This window comes from Trachypithecus francoisi, unplaced genomic scaffold (assembly GCF_009764315.1).
Source record: "Trachypithecus francoisi isolate TF-2019V2 unplaced genomic scaffold, Tfra_2.0 Contig00316, whole genome shotgun sequence".
NCBI classification, from domain to species: domain Eukaryota; kingdom Metazoa; phylum Chordata; class Mammalia; order Primates; family Cercopithecidae; genus Trachypithecus; species Trachypithecus francoisi.
The window spans coordinates 59,258-78,197 of NW_022680563.1; the positions used below are offsets into that span (position 1 = coordinate 59,258).

Consider the following 18,940-nt stretch of genomic DNA (forward strand, 5'->3'; position numbering starts at 1 on the left):
ATATATGTGTGTGTATATATATGTTCTACATATATATGTGTGTGTGTATATATGTGTATATATATATGTTCTACATATATATGTGTGTGTATATATGTTCTATATATATGTGTGTATACATATATTTTTATATAGATATATATAAATATACATTTTTTTTTGAAAGAGGGTCTTGCTCTGTCATCCAGGCTGGAGTGCAGTGGTGCTATCACAGCTCACTGCAGCCTCGACCTCTTGAGCTCAAGTGATCCTCCTGCTTCAGCCTCCCAAGCAGCTAGAACTGCAGGTGTACACCACCACATCTGGCGAATTTTTGTATTTTTTGTAGAGATGAGGTTTCACCATGTTGCCCAAGCTGGTCTCAAATTCCTAGGCTCAAGTGATCCTCCTGCCTTAGCATCCCAAAGTGCTGGGATTACAGGCGTGAGTCACTGTGCCCAGCTGCGTTCCATATTTCTACACACACATGCACACATGGAGTATACATTGGGGAAAGTAAAGCTGGGGAAATGTGAATAAAATCAGTGGGCTGTATTGATATCAATATCCTGATTGTGATATGTGTGAAATGTTACCGCTGAAAGAAATTGGGCAAAGTATACAACTACATGTGACTCTATGATTACATCGTATAGGATTAGATTGCATATAATTATATCAACATATAATCATAAAATACATTCATTGCCTATATAATAGTATGACTACATCAATATAATGTTTAATTTTTTAAAAAGGCAATGGGATGGGCGCTGTGGCTCACACCTGTAATCCCAGCACTTTGGGAGGCTGAGGTGGGCGGATCACAAGGTCAGGAGCTCACATCCTGCTGACCCTCTTTGGTCCCTATGATGGTGTAAAGGCAATGCGGTACTCATGTCAGCAGCACGCATACTACAACTGGCACAACACAGAGGTCAGCGTGGGCTCCGTGCACAGATGACACGCAAATTCATGAAGTGTTCTACATATATATATGTGTGTATATATATATGTTTGAGACCATCCTGGCCAACATGGTGAAACCCCGTCTCTACAAAAAATACAAAAATTAGCTGGGTGTGGTGGCGTGTGCTTGTAATCTCACCTATTTGGGAGGCTGAGGCAGGAGAATTGCTTGAACCTGGGAAGCGGAGATTGCACTGAGCCCAGATAGCACCACTGCACTCCAGCCTGGTGATAGAGTGAGATTCTGTCTGGAAAAAAAAAAAAAAAAAAAGTCAGTGCAGCTAGGCAGGTATAATGCATGAGCATAATATGGGCATAACATATGAGCAAAATATGGGGAGCCTATCTCATTGATATATACGATTACTTAGTCTCTGCACCTGAGACAATCTCCTGGTCTAAAGCTTTAAAAATGTACTTACTGTTACCTTGTCACTATACTAATGTGCAAACATATGAAATAAGGTAGAAAATGTCCACAAGGGCCAGTGATCAAAGGAAATAACAGACAACAAAAACACTACACACCCTTCTCTAAAATTTTCCACGGGAGCTGAGGATTCAAGTGAATATTTCTATTTTGGAAGACTCCTCATGAAGGTGATAGCATAAATAATTATCCACAAAGAATTGTCAGGCATTCATCCCTAATGAAAACTACTAAGCCAAAACTAACAAAAAAAATTTTTAATGATATTTTGTAGGACAAAATAATTAAACTGAGGCAGGCAGAGGAAAGTAAGAGAATCCACATAACCACAGCTTACATCACTTTAAATCTCAACAGCCCCAGGTGGTGAGAACAAACCTAGTCCCAGCAGTCTAGGCTTCTCCGTTCCTCCTCTTGCAGGCACAGTTTGGGTACAGACATCTCTTTTTTTTTTTTTTTTTTTTTTTTTGAGACAGAGTCTCGCTCTGTCGCCCAGGCTGGAGTGCAGTGGCCGGATCTCAGCTCACTGCAAGCTCCGCCTCCCGAGTTCATGCCATTCTCCTGCCTCCTGCCTCAGCCTCCCGAGTAGCTGGGACTACAGGCGCCCGCCACCTCGCCCAGCTAATTTTTTTTAATACTTTTTAGTAGAGACGGGGTTTCACCGTGTTAGCCAGGATGGTCTCGATCTCCTGACCTCGTGATCCGCCCGTCTCGGCCTCCCAAAGTGCTGGGATTACAGGCTTGAGCCACCGCGCCCGGCCGGGTAGAGACATCTTTTGAGCTCTTGCCCACTGACTTGTCATTCACAGGCATTCAAACTGTGATGTTTGAAACTGTCCACCTCCGCAGATCCAGGGACAGTCCCTCCAGTCCAAAGGCTCACTGCAACTGGCCCTCAGCCCCCTTCAAACTGGACTTCTGGTTGCTTCTTTCCTTCTGCCCCTGAATTCGGAAGAGCTTCTTCCTGAGGTCCTTCTGCCGTTTCAGCTTCTCCTCCTCCTCCTTCTGCTTGGCTCTGAAGTGCTCCTTATTGTGCAGGTGCTGCTGCTCCTTGGCCTTCTTCATCTTCTGACTGTGCAACGTACTCAGAGCATCCAGCAGCGCGAGGATCTGACCAGGACAAAAGCCATTGAGTATCAGAATGCTCTCAGCCACCTGACACACTCTCATCCTAAACACTAAGACTAGAGGCAACCCACGATCCAAATGAATATTAACTGCATGAAAATGCATCCTGCGCTAGGAAGTCATTGTTGGCATGGAGACACAGGTGTGATCACATTTTACCTTTACCACCTGTGTTCATCATTCTGTGGACACTGTGTGCAGCTAACCAAGACAGAGGAATTCCCCAGCCATGTGCCTGTTATCCCCATCAAAAGCACAGGGCAGAGCAGGACCAGGCAAAGGAAGGGAAACAGACTCTGGCTCTTCCTCTGATTTTAGTTCCAGTGCCCTGAATAACTGAGACTGCAGTAGAAACAGGAAGTGTGCTGCCGAGAGCATTCTTTCCTATCTAAATGCAGTGTGCAGTACGGCATGGGCGACAGTACCTTTCTTTCATGAGGCTCGCGTATGACGGCCGGTCTCCACCTGTTCTTCGGCGCTTTGCCTGCCTTTGCTTGGGTCTTGGGCTTGTTCTTAAATGGCAGGGCCTTCTGCAAGGCTTTTGGAATCTGCAGTGAATTTTTGCCTCAGGATTGCCTTAGGACTGGCTGAAAAGAAAAATAAAGACCGTGACATATTCAAATTATGACCAATGTGCATTTAAAACTTCTGCATAAAATCTTCTCATTGGGTTGACTTTTCCACAAGATCAGCAACACCAGAGTCCACTGGCCCTGAGAAATCAGGTCTCAATCATCTGCCAAATATGAACTGCCTCAGTGGACACCCACAATTCTCAGTATACAGAGGAACAGAGAGCTTACACTTACAACTCTCCCCCCAAAGCCCTCTGTGCCCATTTCTATGTATGGAACTATGGGGTCTCAACAGAGCAGATGAATAGATCCCAGTTTCTTTTAATGGAAATTTCAGGCCTTATTTTTGGGGCACTGAGGTGCTTATTTCCCAGCCTAACAAAAATAATCTAGCTTTTCATCTTGACTATCAACCACTCTGGATTTACCTTTTTTTTTGAGATGGAGTCTCGCCCTGTTGCTCAGGCTAGAGTGCAGTGGCAAGATGCCAGCTCACGCAACCTCCACCTCCTGGGTTCAAGCAATTCTCCTGTCTCAGCCTCCCAAGTATCTGGGACTACAGGCGCACACCACCACACCCAGCTAATTTTTGTATTTTCAGTAGAGATGGGGTTTCACCATGTTGGTCATGCTGGTCTTGAACTCCTGACCTCAGGTGATCCACCTGCCTTGGCCTCCCAAAGTGCTAGGATTATAGGCATGAGCCACCATGCCCGGCCCACTCTGGATTTAAGGATAGTTCTTCCTTCAATCAGCAGCCAGAGTCCTGATTCCTGATTCTAATTAAGAAGTTTAACTTTATACTATTTCTGATGGAAGGCTGGTGAAAGAAGGGAGACTCAAAAAACAATTTTGAAGGCAAAATACTCTGTACTGAATTTTCAAGGTAATCTTAAATTCTATGTTTAATTGAGATGACCCAAATTCTTTTTCTTTTCTTTTTTTTTTTTTTTTGAAACAGTGTCTTGCTCTGTTGCCCAGGATAGAGTGCAGGGGCACGATCTCAGCTCACTGCAACCTCCACCTCCCGGGTTCACACCATTCTCCTGCCTCAGCCTCCCAAGAAGCTGGGACTACAGGTGCCCACCACCATGCCTGGCTAATTTTTGTATTTTTAGTGGAGATGGAGATGACCCAGATTCTTAACTGCCTCATAAATACTGTTAATAAATTGAAAGTTTTGCCCTAGGCTTTTATTAAAGTCATCTATATAGAACAAGTTTCTGCTATCTTGAAATGTATTATTAAAGACATCATCCCCAATAATATTCCATATTCTCTGTTTAGGAACCCCAATTGTTTTTGAATTCAAGAATTCAGAGAAATCTGCTTCTTACAAAAGAGTAGAATGGATAATGGGCACCACATCCTGAAGTGTATTTTAATAAAAATTCATGTAAGACGGTTCAAAATTTCATTAACTACTCTATATAAAAAGAAATGCCTGGGAGACTTCTGTTTCTAGCAGCGTGGCAGACTGATGCCTTGAACAACCCTCTTATTACAAAACTGAATACTCCACATGAAAACACATCTTTTCAAATGCATTGTTAAGCTGTGAAGAGAATAACGAAAGTTCTAAGAAACCAAAATCTAAATGAAAACACAAGTCCAGGCAGGCACTGAAAACCTTAAAAAAACAAACAAACAAACCCTGAAGAGGCCAATTGTCGGCAAGCATATGGAATAGAAGGAACTCTTTAAGCTGTGCTGTTGGTGGAGGCCAAGCCGCTGTGCTCCCAGAACACGACACAGAAGCCTCCACACTGAAGCAGAGCACAGGTGCCCTGGAGTCTCCACCCCACTCAGGGATCCTCCAGCAGCAGTATGTGTGCCCCTGCATACCTGCAAGTCCCATATCCAGACGTTAGTGTTAAGGGCTGTGGGATAACGGCCAAAAACAGGAAATCATTTTACCCATCAATGGATAAATGGTGACACAGTCATATAATGGAACTCAACCATGACAATAAATCAATGTCTGCCATAGACAAGAACATGGATGTGTCCTGTAATACTGATCCAAAGAAGCCAGGCTAAATAGAATGTGCTGTATTTTATAAAAGTCAAAACCAGGCAGAACAAATCTACGTCAGGAACTGGGAAAGTAGCTATTTTGTGGGTTGGGGTGGCAGTGCCTGGGAAAGGCCACAGGGCGAGGCTACTGCTTGGTCCAGGGTGTGGCAGCCTGGTGTGCTACAGTTCATCTAGCTGCACACTTATGATTTGGGCACTCTTCTGTATGTACATTAACATTTCAATAAAAAGCTTATTAAAACATTAAAACTTTCAGAAAAATCCACATTGCTTCAATAGAAATTAGCACATTAATGTTTTAAAAATACATGTATATGGTGGGGAAAAAATAGTTCAAAAGAGTACCCAGTGAAAAGTTTAAGACGGAGGGACATTAGCAAGGGGCCAATCAATAGTCCCTTGCGTTCGTCCCCTGACAAAGACAGCCAAAGCAGCAAACAACTATATTTTGATGAAAGTCACTAAAGGAGAGCCCCAGAGTGCATCAAGGAGTAGCAGAAATCCAGTAGAGCACAGAAAACTAGGAAGGTCACATAAAGGAGAGAAGGAAACATCTGCCCCCCACCACCCATCCCCAGAGGGATCAGCCTGAAGCAGAGGGGATGTCTCCCTGCGGAGATAAGGAAGCAAGAGGGGCCCAGCAGCCCCAGCACTCCCCTCAGAAAAGGAACTGACGTTGCGCCCCACCCCCATGGACCAGCTGCTGCTGCAACGTGACCTCCTGGACCCGGAACCACTTCGGGAGCATGTCCCGCCCAGGGTGAGCAGCCACCGCACCCTTCTACCATCCTCAGGGTTTGTTGCTCTGTATCACCCCCGCCTAGTAGCCCACCACCCCCGAGCTGCTGTTACACTCTTAGGCCATTTAGTATGGCTGTAACAGAATACCTGAGACTCAGTAACTTATTTTATAAAAAAGGTTTATTTGGCTCACCCTGCTTGTGTCTGAAAAGTCTGAGATTGGGCAGCACATCTGGTGAGGGTCTTGTGCTGTTTCATCTCATGGGGAAAGTGGAAGGGGAAACAGGTATATGCAAAGGGTTCACATGGCAAGAGAGGAAACACGAGAGTCTAGGAAGCTGAACTCACTCTGATAATCCACTGCTGGTAACTAATCCAGTCCCATGAAAAGGCATTGATCTATTCATAAAGGATCTGCCCCTGTGACCCAAATACCTCCCACTAGGCCCCACCTCCCACACCACCACATTTGGAATCAAATTTCAACATGAATGCTGGTGGGAACAAACGAAGTCCACATCACAGCATACACCCCAACCTGTGGGGCCACGCTGCTGTGCCCCTCCCCTCCCAGCTGTCATTGCGCCCTGCCCCTTGGGGCCTGAGCTGACTTAGTGCCCTGCTTTCCAGGGAATCAGTGCCTTGGCCACTCTGAGCAGTCACACCCCCCACTGCACAAGAGCTGAAGCACTGCCCCGCTTCACAGGGAATCAGTGTCTTAGCTGAGCTGAGCAGCCACACCTGCCACAGATGAGCCAACATGGCACCCACCCCCACATCCCAGGAAAATGGCATTGGCTGAACTGGGGTACCTTGCCCTTCAGGACAAACAACTGTAGAACTCTGCTTCCTTGGAACTGGACTTGTGTTTGGAGAATCTGAGTTGCCCAGGCACCTGCCTCCCCAGGGAGAGAAGTAGTTGCTGCACTGGTCCCTGCCCCCAACGGCCCAAGCCACAGTAGTGCTCCACCATTCTGGGGTCCTTGCTGATGCTGCGCCTGGCCTCACAGAGACTGGGATGCTGCTGTGTCCCACCACTACAGGGTCCAGAGTCACTATCATGTCACTCCCATGTCCAGCGTCACTCCCATCCCATGGAATTTTACTTCTTAAACTCTTGGCAAAAACAGAGCGAGAGGAAATAATTCCAGACACATTTTACCAGGCCAGTATTACCTTAATACCTAAGCCAAACCAAAACACACACACACACAAACACACACACAAAACAAACAAACAAAAACTACAGGTCAACTTCTCCAAAAAATTAAACACTGATGCAAACATCCTAAAAAAATTTTAGCAAATAGAATTCAACAACACATCAAAAACATTATACATCATATTTAAGTGGGATTTATCCCTGGCATGCAAGGCTGGTTTAATATATGTAAATCAATCAATGTGATATATCACATTAACAAAATGAAAAAACCACATGGTCACCTCAATTGATGCAGAAAAAGCATTTAACAAAGTTTAGCAACCTTTCTTGATAAAACCTCTTAATAGTTTATGTATAGAAGGAAAGTTTCTCAACATAATAAAGACCATTTATGAAAAACCCACAGCCTACATCATAGTTAGTGAGGAACAACTGAAAGCTTTTCCACTAAGATTGAGTACAAGATAGGGATGCCCAGTCTTGTCACTTGTATTCAACATAGTACTAGCAAGAGCAATCAGACGAGAAACAAAAAAAGAAAAAGGCAACTAAATTAAAGAAGTAAAATCATCTCTATTTGCAGATGACAAGATCCTTTATCTAAAAAACTCCAAAGATTCCACAAAAAAACTGTGAGAACTACTAAATTGATTCAGTTAAGCTGCAAGGTATAAACTCGACATAAAAAAATCAGTCTCATTTCTATATACAAATAACCTAGCTGACAAAGAAAACAAGAAAATAATCTCATTTACAACAGCATCAAAGAAAAACAAAAACTTAGGAATAAATTTAACCAAGAAGGTGAGAGATGTGTACACTTGAAAACCATAAAACACTGATGAGAGAAATTTAGACATGAACAAATGGAAGAATTAATATTGTGTTTATGGATCAGAAGAATTAATATTGTTAAAATGTTCACACTACCCAAAGCAAATATACAGATTTTTTTTTTGTTTTTTTTTTTTTGTTTTTGTTTTTTTTTTTTTTTTTTTTTTGAGGCAGAGTCTCGCTCTGTCGCCCGGACTGGAGTGCAGTGGCCAGATCTCAGCTCACTGCAAGCTCCGCCTCCCGGTTTACGCCATTCTCCTGCCTCAGCCTCCCGAGTAGCTGGGACTACAGGCGCCGGCCACCTCGCCCGGCTAGTTTTTGTATTTTTAGTAGAGACGGGGTTTCACCGTGTTAGTCGGGATGGTCTCGATCTCCTGACCTCGTGATCCGCCCGTCTCGGCCTCCCAAAGTGCTGGGATTACAGGCTTGAGCCACCGCGCCCGGCCAAATATACAGATTTAACACAATCCTCATCAAAGTTCTGATGTTTATGGATCAGAAGAATTAATATTGTTAAAATGTTCACACTACCCAAAGCAAATATACAGATTTAACACAATCCTCATCAAAGTTCTGATGGCATTCTTTACAGAACAGAAAAAAACAATCCAGGCGCAGTGACTCACGCCTATAATCCTAGCACTTTGGGAGACCGCAGTGGCTGATCACAAGGTCAGGAGTTGGAGACCAGCCTGGCCAACATAATGAAACCCTGTCTCTACTAAAACTACAAAAACTGGTCAGGCATAGTGGCATGTGCCTGTAATCCCAGCTACTTGGGAGACTGAGGCGGGAGAATTGCTTGAATCCAGAGGCAGAGGTTGCAGTGAGCCAAGATTATGCCACTGCACTCCAGCTTGGGTGACAGAGTGAAACTCTGTCTCAAAAAAAAAAAAAAAAAAAGAAAGAAAAGAAAAAACAATCCTGAAACTCATATGGAGCCACAAAAAACCCCAAATGGCCAACAGATTACTGTGAAAGAAGAAGTTGGAGGCATCACACCTCTTGATTTAAAATTGTATTACAAAGCTATAGTAATCAAAACAGTATGGTGCTGGCATAAAAACAAAAAAAAATAGACCAATGGAACAGAATAGAGACCTGAAATAAATCATATACTGTCAACTAATTTTTGACAAGGGCAAATAAGACAACACAATGGAAAAAAAGATAGTCTCTTTAATAATAGTGCTGAGAAAACTGGATTTTCACATGCAAAAGAATAAAATTGGACCCTGATCATACACCACACACAAAAATTAATTCAAAACAGATATGAGACCTAAGACCTAAATAAGACCTGAAACCATAAAACTCCTAGAAGAAAACAAGGGGAAAAGCCTCTTGACATTGGCCTTAGCAATAATTTTTGTATATCGCACCACAAGCCAGGCTACAAATGTAAACAAGGAGGACTGCATGAAACTAAAAAGCTTCTGCACAGCAAAGGAAACAACCAACGAAATGAAAAGGGAACCTACAGACTGGAAGAAATATTTGCAAACCGCATATCTGGTAAAGTGTTAATATCCAAAAATCAGTAAAGAACTCATAACATAATAGCAAAAAAAACTCAGTTGAAAAATGGGCCAAATAGGAAATGACCAATAGGAAATGGGGAGACGTACATTAAAATAATACAAAGTAGCAGACATGTAGGATGAACAAGTTAGAGATCTAGTGTACATCATGAGGGCTATAGTTAATAAAAATGTATTGTCTTTGGGATTTTTGTTAAATCAGTAGATTTTAGCTGTTCTTGTCACACACAAAAAAACTATGTGAGATGGTAGATATATTAATTTGCTTCACTATAGTAACCAGTTTAATATCTATATGTGTCCTTTAAGATCATGTGTTCAACCTCAAATATATAAAATAAAACTTATTTTAAAAAAGATAAGTTTGTCTTCAATCCAGAAAGAACCACTATTACCATTTTTTGGTGTTCCATTCCAAAATATTCCATGAATATACAGTTGTTCAATCAAATTTAACGTTAGACTTTACACTTGAACATTCAAAGCACGTACGAAATTATAGAAAAGTATCTGTGTTACTCCCTGTCTGGAGAGCACAGGCTTCATCTCCCCTAACACACACGCAACGAGTACCTTATACAGAGAGTCCTTGTTTGCCTTTAGTCTGACTCCATGGGCGAGCCTGAGTTGGCCTGTGGTCCGCATTCCTGACCAGGTGTCTTTCTCACCCACTGGTTTCAACAAAGATGTTACTGGGTTATAGAAGGCTGGGATGGAAACAGGATACCAAGTTCGCATGAAGACAATATCTGAAAAGAGAGGTAATTTACTTTAACATTTTCAAAAGAAGATTCATATCCATATTGCGAAGAAACAAAGAAAAAAACCTTCACTCCAAACTTCTCTGCCTGGCTGCAAAGTATTTGAAGGGAAAGCTTGCTAAGGAAACTATTCTCATAGATCACAGAACTGTTACTGGGTGTGGCCAGGGGACTGCAGACACAAGGTGAATGGGCACACCGCGTAAGACTGGGAGATCTAAGGCTGGAGCCGCTCAACTCTCTAAAGACCTGACTCTAGCCTCTAGAGACCTGACTCCAGCCTCTCATCACACCGGCTAGAGGTCAAGCATGAATGGTAACACTCTGCCCTGAACACTACTCAAGACACTCACCGCTCATCAGCAATTTATCCTCAAAGCTGGCCCGGAAAGCGCCTTCTGGAGCTCGGAGCGCTTTCTTGATCTGCCCCCTTATCCCACTGACAGTTCGAATCACAGCACCTTCAAATTTGGCCACTTCCAAGGCAGAATTAAACATTCCCTATAGGTATAGTAAGATAAACACACACACACACAAAATCATATACTTTATGCTTTACTTCTTACTTCAAAGATACATATTTGGTTAAAGGACAAAAACAACTCACTGAAGGGTGATACAATAATCAAAATGTATTTGCCCCTGAAAGTGGAATACCTCAAAAATACAACCCTTTCATTTCCCCCAAAATAATCATGTGGGTTCATGGGCATGCTCATCACTGCTGTCTGTGTGGAAGAGAAGATCGAAGAGGGATTTACTGGACTGAACTGGCCTAGACAGCCTTTGCTGGCATCTCTCAGACTGGACTGCAGCTCAGATCCTTTTACTCAGGTGCATGCACTTAGAACATGAAAACAGTAAGATACACGCCGGTGGTATTATTACCTTATATTGCAAGAACAATTTTATGATCTTCCTAACTCTGTGTTTCTAATGAAAACATCCCCACTAATGAAATTGTCAATAAATGCTGCTCAAACCACCCTCCCCAAATACTGAAAACAGTACATCCATTTCTCTGTACCCTTGCCAAGTTGTCTGCAAATGCTTTGTCGATTTTTCTACTGAATGGTTAGACAAACTTGTGATTTTTTTCCCTTTCTTAACACAAATTTAAAAAGTCGGAAACAAAAGCCAGTGGATAAAATGACATATTTTCAATATGACTTCTGTCGCAGTCTCACATGGAAGTCATGAGTAACAGCCTCAATTCCTAAATAGCTGTTTTACTACTGCTTTCTTTGGCATAGTTAAGTAACAGAATATAAAGGAGCAAACAAAATATGAAGTTTATAAAAGATTTCAAATACTTTTCTAAAAACATGAGGCCCATATTTTAGAGGTATTTCATTCCTTTTCTCAAACAATATGGATATTTATACATATGAGAATATATAGATATACAGACCTTAATAAATGAAGTGTTCTTGAAAATTTTATATGGAAAACCAGTTAGCTTTAATTTCTTCACAATTTTTATGGATTTATCCAGATCAAGGACAACTCCTGTGGCAGCTATCCGAAAATCAGGCTAACAGGAACCCCAAAATTTGAAAATAGGAATAATGTCAGCAAGAGAAAAACTTCAATTCTATGTGACACAATACATTACCAAAGTGAATTTTACTTACAATTAGCTAAGAAAAACAGGAGAGACTATCTGAACTTGCAACCCAGTGGTCTGACAAAAGCAATCCAAAACTAAAGTTAGTAAGCCAAAATAACAAGGGTGACATGAGGCCGGGCACAGTGGCTCATACCTGTAATCCCAGCACTTTGGGATGCTGACGTGGGCGGATCACCTGAGGCCAGAAGTTCGAGACCAGTCTGGCCAACATGGCGAAATCCCGTCTCTACTAAAAACACAAAAATTAGCTTGGCATGGTGGTGCACACCTGTAATCCCAGCTACTTGGGAGGCTGAGGCAGGAGAACCGCTTAAACCCAGGAGGCAGAGGTTGCAGTTAGCCAAGATCGTGCCAGTGCACTCCAGTCTGGATGACAGACTGAGACTCTGTCTCAAAAAACAAAACAAAACAAAACAAACCAAACAAACAAACAAACAAAAAACCAAGGGCTACTTGAGTACTTTCCCGAGAGTGATTTCAGAGGAATGTTATTTCACTATAATGATTTATTTGGAATGAAATGGAAAAGAAAATACAGTTGCAATGTTTAGGAAATTAAAATTTGGACCTCCAGGGCAGATTCCATCTGCTCATTATTCTGCTTTCTTCTCTGTTAAATGGGACCGATAAACCCTGCCCTGCCTGACTGGTCAAATGAAAATGGTGTGAACAGACTGCTACCCCAGCACGCTGCAGGGAGTCTCGTGTCTGGCTGGTCTCTGATGGCTCCTCACAACCTCATATAGTGCTTGGCACATGGTGAGCACTGCTTAAGTACTTGCTTAGATAAATAAATCCAAAAGATGCACAAAAATAGGAAATGTACCATTATAATTCTTCCACCTCCCCTCCTTTAATCCCACACCCTACTGAAAAGGATGTAGGAAGAGTAAAAGCAAAGGGAAATTTACTTTATATTAATAAAAATGAGTACTTTTCAACTTAAAAGTCTCATGCATATAACCCACATTCAGGATACATTTCTCAAACCAATCTGTAAAAGAAATCATCCAAGATAGTTACCATTACGCCACTGACAGACTGTATTGCCAAGAAACCAGTTCCCTGTGGAGTGATAGGGCCTTATAGGAAAAGGAAAAAAAGAAATATAGTAAACCACAAATTTTAGATTCCAGTTTTACATATTGGATATGGATATTTACATTTGGATATAGATTTACATATATACTCCAAACCACCTCCCCGCTCCCAGAAAAGAGAAAAATCTTAGGAGTGGAATTTTATGAGAGGAAAAGCACAAAGCTGTAATTATGCAGCCTGTAAGGTGTAATCTTGGCAATAAGCAAGTTATTGTAACCATATTTTACCCCAAAAGGCTGCTTCTCAATGCACGTGCTGTGGGGTATACTTTAGAAGCTTTTTTCTTCCATTGTGGTCTTCGATATAATAGAGCGGGATGGTCTGAAACCTCCTCCACCCTACAGAAAATATGATTGGGTCTCAGGATTTGAGGATTTCCTATACCAGCGATGTTTCTTCAGATGTGTCTGAGGGGACGAGAGGGTAAGATGATTGATGGAGGGGAAATTCACAGAGCCTCAGGCACCAAATACCCAGCAAAGGGACTCACCTGCACGTATCCAACATTTCCCTCACTGTTGCTCAAGCCACCCAGGATAATGGGGTAATGGGGGTCAGTTCTGCACAAATTCACAGGGAACATTTTCAGTCCCCACGCGGACGTACATCCCAGGTCGAAAACCCTCATACTGAACGCTGGCTTCATCATCTTGATCTTCAAATTCTGCGCGATTCAGCTACACATGACAGGGAAAAAAAAAAGCAAACCCATATGCCGTTACCTGTAATAAACATAAGATTAACATGAACAAAGGAGCAATTTCTAAATAAAGAAACTATGGACAGAATTATGTAGGCTTTATCCTATTAAAAATACTACACATTTGGCCAGGCACAGAGGCTCACGCCTGTAGTCCCAGCGCTTTGGGAGGCCGAGGCAGGCGGATCACATGAGATCAGGAGTTTGAAACCAGTCTTGCCAACATGGTGAAACCCCGTCTCTACTAAAAATACCAAAATTAGCTGGGTGTGGTGGTGTGTGCCTGTAGTCCCAGCTACTCAGGAGGCAGAGGTGAGAGAACTGCTTGAACCCGGGAGACGGAGGTTGCAGTAAGTTGCGATTGTGCCACTGCACTCCAGCCTGGGCAATAGAGCGAGATTCTGTCTCAAAAAACAAAAAGCAAGAAACAAAAAAAAAAAACCTACACATTTTACCTCTACAGTCTGCTCAGAATATGTCCCAACTGTTTTCTTCTCTGTTGATCCAAGGGACAGCAAATGTAGATAACTCTGTGGAGCCCTGCGTGCCTGAACACTGGAAATGTCTCCAGTCCACACCTTCTTTTCTTCCTCTCCAAACAATTCTTTCACACTTTTCCCATCTTCAAACACCCAACACCACCCTCACCTCCACTCAGCTGATGGCTGTTTCCTGATTCACTCCAAAACCAAAAGAACCTCCATGGTCAACCCTCTACCAGGGTTTCCTCCCATATCCAGCCTTATCAGAGCTCTGACCTGGCCCATAGGGGAGCTATGTGTGGCTGTTTAAATTAAAATTAATTACAATTAGGTAATATTCAAAATGCAGTTCCTCAATCATACTAGTCACACTGGAAGTGGTCCATATCAACCTGCGGCCAGGGTTACAATATTGGGAAGAACAGACATGCATCTCCATGATCACAGAAAGTTCTACGGGCAGCTCAGGAACAGATGATTTGTCCAGGCCTCTACTCAAGGCCACACATCACTGCCTCATTAGACACCAGCCACTCTTCCTGGACTTTATTCCAATAGCTCTTCCCTCTGTTCCCTCTCTTATCTCAAAACCTTTTGATTCCACTTTTTCCACCAACAACTGCTCCATTTCTCTGCTTCTCTCTGCAGCAAAACCCCACAAAAGTTTTCTGCAGTCACAGCTTCCAGTTCCTCTGCTCCCATTCTCCTACATCCATGAAAATTGGTGCTTGCCAAGATTGATGAAGGCCTCCACACTGAAGGACTCTTCCAGTGGTCAACTCTGCCTTCACCATAGTTAACATGGCAGCAGGGTCTGAACAACGCTTCGCCTCCATGTACAACTGGCTTCCCGTGTGCCTGCATGCTCACACTGCTTCTCCTGCCTGGGCACTGCTCAGGCCTCACAGCCACAGTCGCCCCATCTCGCCCATGCCAGTCTTGCTCCTTCCACTCACTCTACACTCACTCCCCGGCCACCTGACAACGTTAAGTGGCATCTACATGCTGAGGGCTGTACATCTAAGTCCCTGACCAGACCTCTCTCCAGACCTGACACTCCACTTGTCTGCATGACACCCAGCCGACCCAAACATCATCTTTCCAAAGCTGCATCTGCAGAGGGTTTCCTGTCTAACTTACAACAACCCATCCTTCCAGGAACTTCCAGTCACCATCCTCATTTTCTCTCACACACCCCACATTCAGTCCACCAGGAAATCCTACTGACCCAGCTTCCAAATAAAGTCTATCCGGGTTTGACTTTGTCTCATTTCCACTGCCAGCTCTCTGGTTTGTGCCACCCGACTGATCTTTTGGCAGAGTGATCTGATTACCTGAATGTCTCTCCTCTGCTCAAATCCCTCCAAGGACTCCCATTTCAGAGTGAAACATTCAGTCTTTTCCAATGGCCCACAAGGCTCTAGGTAATTTTAAATTGTAAATGTTGTGAAGCAAAAACTTCATTGTTAGCCTAGTCATGCCAATCAAAGGTCAACACAGACTAGCAACCACGAAGCTAATGCCTAATCAGGAGATAGTTCTTTGACTAAATGAAGACCTAGATCTGTTCCAGCTTACACAGGCACTCCTAGCCTCACTAACAAGGCGCAACTCAGATGCTCACCATCAGCTGCACACATGTTTCTGTGTCTGTCTCCTTCAGAGTGAGATCACCGCCTCCAGCAACCTGCTCAGCACCCCCAGGCAGAAGTGCCACACCATATCCCTTTATCTCTGCATCGGACCTTACACTCCACATGTCCTTCTGAACTCTGACCAGGATGAGTTTTCAGAGCACTCCTCCTGGGAGCTCTGGTGTGTCCATAAGCCGCACGGGCCACTGATCACCTGCCATTCAAATCAAGGAGCAGCGATCAGAATAGGCAGCCAATGCTTGCACCGAAATGAACACACAGTCTCAGATCACTACATTGTAAAAGTCTCAAAAGTAGAGACCATGCCTCAGTCATTTCTGTTTCCTAATTCTTGTTATAAAATAGGTATGGATCTTTTTCTGGTGACCTTCTGACTGCAGAAACAATGAGCTCACTGCATTAATAAACACACTCACATACATCTCTACCCAGGAGTCCAAATGAAAGGCACAGAAGCAGGATAGGAAGCAGAGACCCAAACAAAATCAGGGATTCCTGTGCTATGATAGTCTTGACAAGGGGCTGAGAGGAACGGAGGCTTCTCACCTGTGTTTGTTTCTGCATTTCTCCTTTAAGATCATCAAAATATGTGCTTTCTCCTTCATCATATTCTGCATCAAACATCTCCTTCAATTTTCTCTTCTTATCCAAATGCTTTTTCTTGGCACTTTCTTCTTCATCGGGGTCAATTTCTTCCTTAAAAAGTTCTTTCTCTATATGTTCATTCTTAAATTTCCAGAAGAAAAAATTTTGTGTATGTTTATGAAGGTCTTTTCTTTAAACATTAGATTTTTTAAAGTTCGATTTAAACAAAAATCTTAGCAAAATCTGTTATCACTATCAATAAAACAAAACAAAACACAACGTTGACAACCTTTGTCTCTGAATAACATGGTACTGCTACAGGAAATGGTTACATCTGCATTACAATTAGCTGCCATTCCTTAAGCTAGCTGGGAACACAAACTAGAATAAAAATAATAGATGTGTCCCTTACGGAGATGCTCCCAGACCCTGTTCTAAAGAAATATTAGGGAGAACAGGGACTTCGTTCTTTTAAATGACACTTAAATTTAAGAGGAGGAGAATGATGGCAACAGTGGAATGTAAGCCCGAGGAGCTAAGACTTCTGTGAATGAAAAATCACAGCAGACTTGGCAAATGACTGTGGCAAGAAACGGTAGTAATTGTCATCCAAAACTTAACAAGTAAACAAGGAAGCTTCTCTCTGGCCCCAACATTCCCACCACCCTTTAGTAAGAAATCTATCCATCCAGTCTGCAATCTTCACACATCACAAGTAAGATTTGCATTTCTCAATGTGGGCCTCTCTCAGAACACAATGACCAAGAACAACCAGCCACAGCAAAGTCATACCTGAGTATCGGGGTCTGATTTTCCCTTGTGCATGTCCCGTTTCCAAGTCTTCAAAATCACCATAGAACCCCTCTGGGAAAAGCACACCCAAAGGCTGCTCGGTGAGCCAGGCATGCATGTGCTGCTGGCCCCACCCACCACAGGCCCACAGTGTGCTCCGCTTTCCAAGCCTTATTCACATCATTCCCGTCACTGCACACACAGACACAGGCAAAACTTTGCACTGGGGAATGCTTTGTAAAACAGTTAGTATTTCATCATCTGTTTAGGTAGGCTAAATGGACCCAATCCACATTCATGTCAACTTCATGTCAAAATCAGTTTCAATTTTTCCAGTATAGATAATGGACACTCTTTTTTTTTTTTTTGAAACAGAGTCTCTCTCTGTCACTCAGGCTGGAGTGCACAGGAACGATCTTGGCTCACTGCAACCTCCGCATCCCAGGTTCAAGCAATTCTCCTCCCTCAGCCTCCCGAGTAGCTGGGATTATAGGTGCCCACCACCAGGCCTGGCTAATTTTTATATTTTTAGTAGAGATGGGATTTCACCATATTGGCCAGGCTGGTCTCGAACTCCTGACCTCGTGATCCTCCTGTTGCAGTCTCCCAAAGCTCTGGGATTACAGGCATGAGCCAAAACATCCAGCCAATGGATACTCTTTATGAGAGACATAGAGGTCTATCTATGTCCCCCAAACGAACACTTCAAAGAGTGAATAGAAAAGCCCCACGCTGATACCAGCACATGTTAAAAGGAGTCTCAATGTAAGTTCAACCAACACAGTCGTGTAACACACCTAGGGGAAATCTTAGAGTATATAAAACACAGCATTTAGATTAAGAGTAGAGCACCAAACCCATGGGAAGAGCTAATTCACTCATTCATTCCTTCATTTGTTTTTGCAGCTCTGGGCTCAATTATAGGTTCTATTTTTAAAAGAAATAGACAAGTAAGGCAGGGTGCAGTGGCCCACGCCTATAAACCCAGCACTTTGGGAGCCGGGGAGGCAGAGGTTGCAGTGAGCCATAATTGCGTCACTGAACTCCAGCCTGGGTGACAGAGTGAGACCCTGTGTCAAAAAAAAAAAAAAAAAAGGGGAAAGAAAAAACAATGAAAGACATAGACAAGTTAAAACTCATTTGGGAGAGCAACTTTTTTTTTAGTTGTAATATTCTGTATTCTCTTCAAGATACAAGTTTTTAAAATTTTAAATCACACAAATAACTGCTGATACCAAATTCCAGTTATCTAAAAATCAATCAACCAACCACCAAAAAAATGCATCAGGGAAGTGTGTTTTGCCCACAGGCAGGCAGTTAATAACCTTTCCAGACGTTAGACCAATTGTTTCCAGTAGAACTTTTGTGCTGGTGGAAATGCTATATATCTGCTTTGCCCAACTCGATAGCAAATTACAATATTTCAAGTGGCTATTAAGCATTTGAAATGTGGCTAGCAAGACTGAAGATTAAATTTTAAATTAAAATTTAAAATTTTATCTTATTTTAAATAGGTTTAAATTTACTTACAGGTGGCTAATGCCCACCATATTAGATGGCACAGTTCTAGGTCGTTGTAAGAATTTTGGGTTTACTTGAGTGAGATGAGAAGTTGAGGAGGATTTTGAGCAAGGCAGTGGAATGATCTGACTTACTCTTCTTATTTTAAGAGATGGTAGAGTTTTTGCTCTGTTGACCAGGTTGGAGGGCAGTGGCTATCATAGTGCATTACAGCCTTGACCTCCTGGGCTCAAGCAACCCTCCTGCCTCAGCCTGGGAGAGCAACATTTAGAAGGCTATTAGAACATTTTCACATAAGGACCAAAGAACCAGGT

General features: G+C 42.8%; 1 protein-coding gene across 1 annotated transcript in view; it reads right to left on the reverse strand.

Moving 5' to 3' along the window:
* Positions 1-2,145: 2,145 nt before the first annotated feature.
* Positions 2,146-18,940, reverse strand: part of LOC117083270 (ribosome biogenesis protein BMS1 homolog) — a 49,208-nt gene continuing 32,413 nt past the window's right edge. Inside the window, 13 exon segments of the mRNA XM_033210729.1 lie at positions 2,146-2,488; positions 2,932-3,093; positions 9,973-10,148; positions 10,514-10,661; positions 11,572-11,694; positions 12,814-12,872; positions 13,119-13,265; positions 13,268-13,298; positions 13,382-13,448; positions 13,450-13,568; positions 16,275-16,454; positions 17,106-17,142; positions 17,144-17,177. Coding sequence (XP_033066620.1) covers positions 2,258-2,488; positions 2,932-3,093; positions 9,973-10,148; positions 10,514-10,661; positions 11,572-11,694; positions 12,814-12,872; positions 13,119-13,265; positions 13,268-13,298; positions 13,382-13,448; positions 13,450-13,568; positions 16,275-16,454; positions 17,106-17,142; positions 17,144-17,177 — 1,514 coding nt within the window. The 3' untranslated portion in view covers positions 2,146-2,257.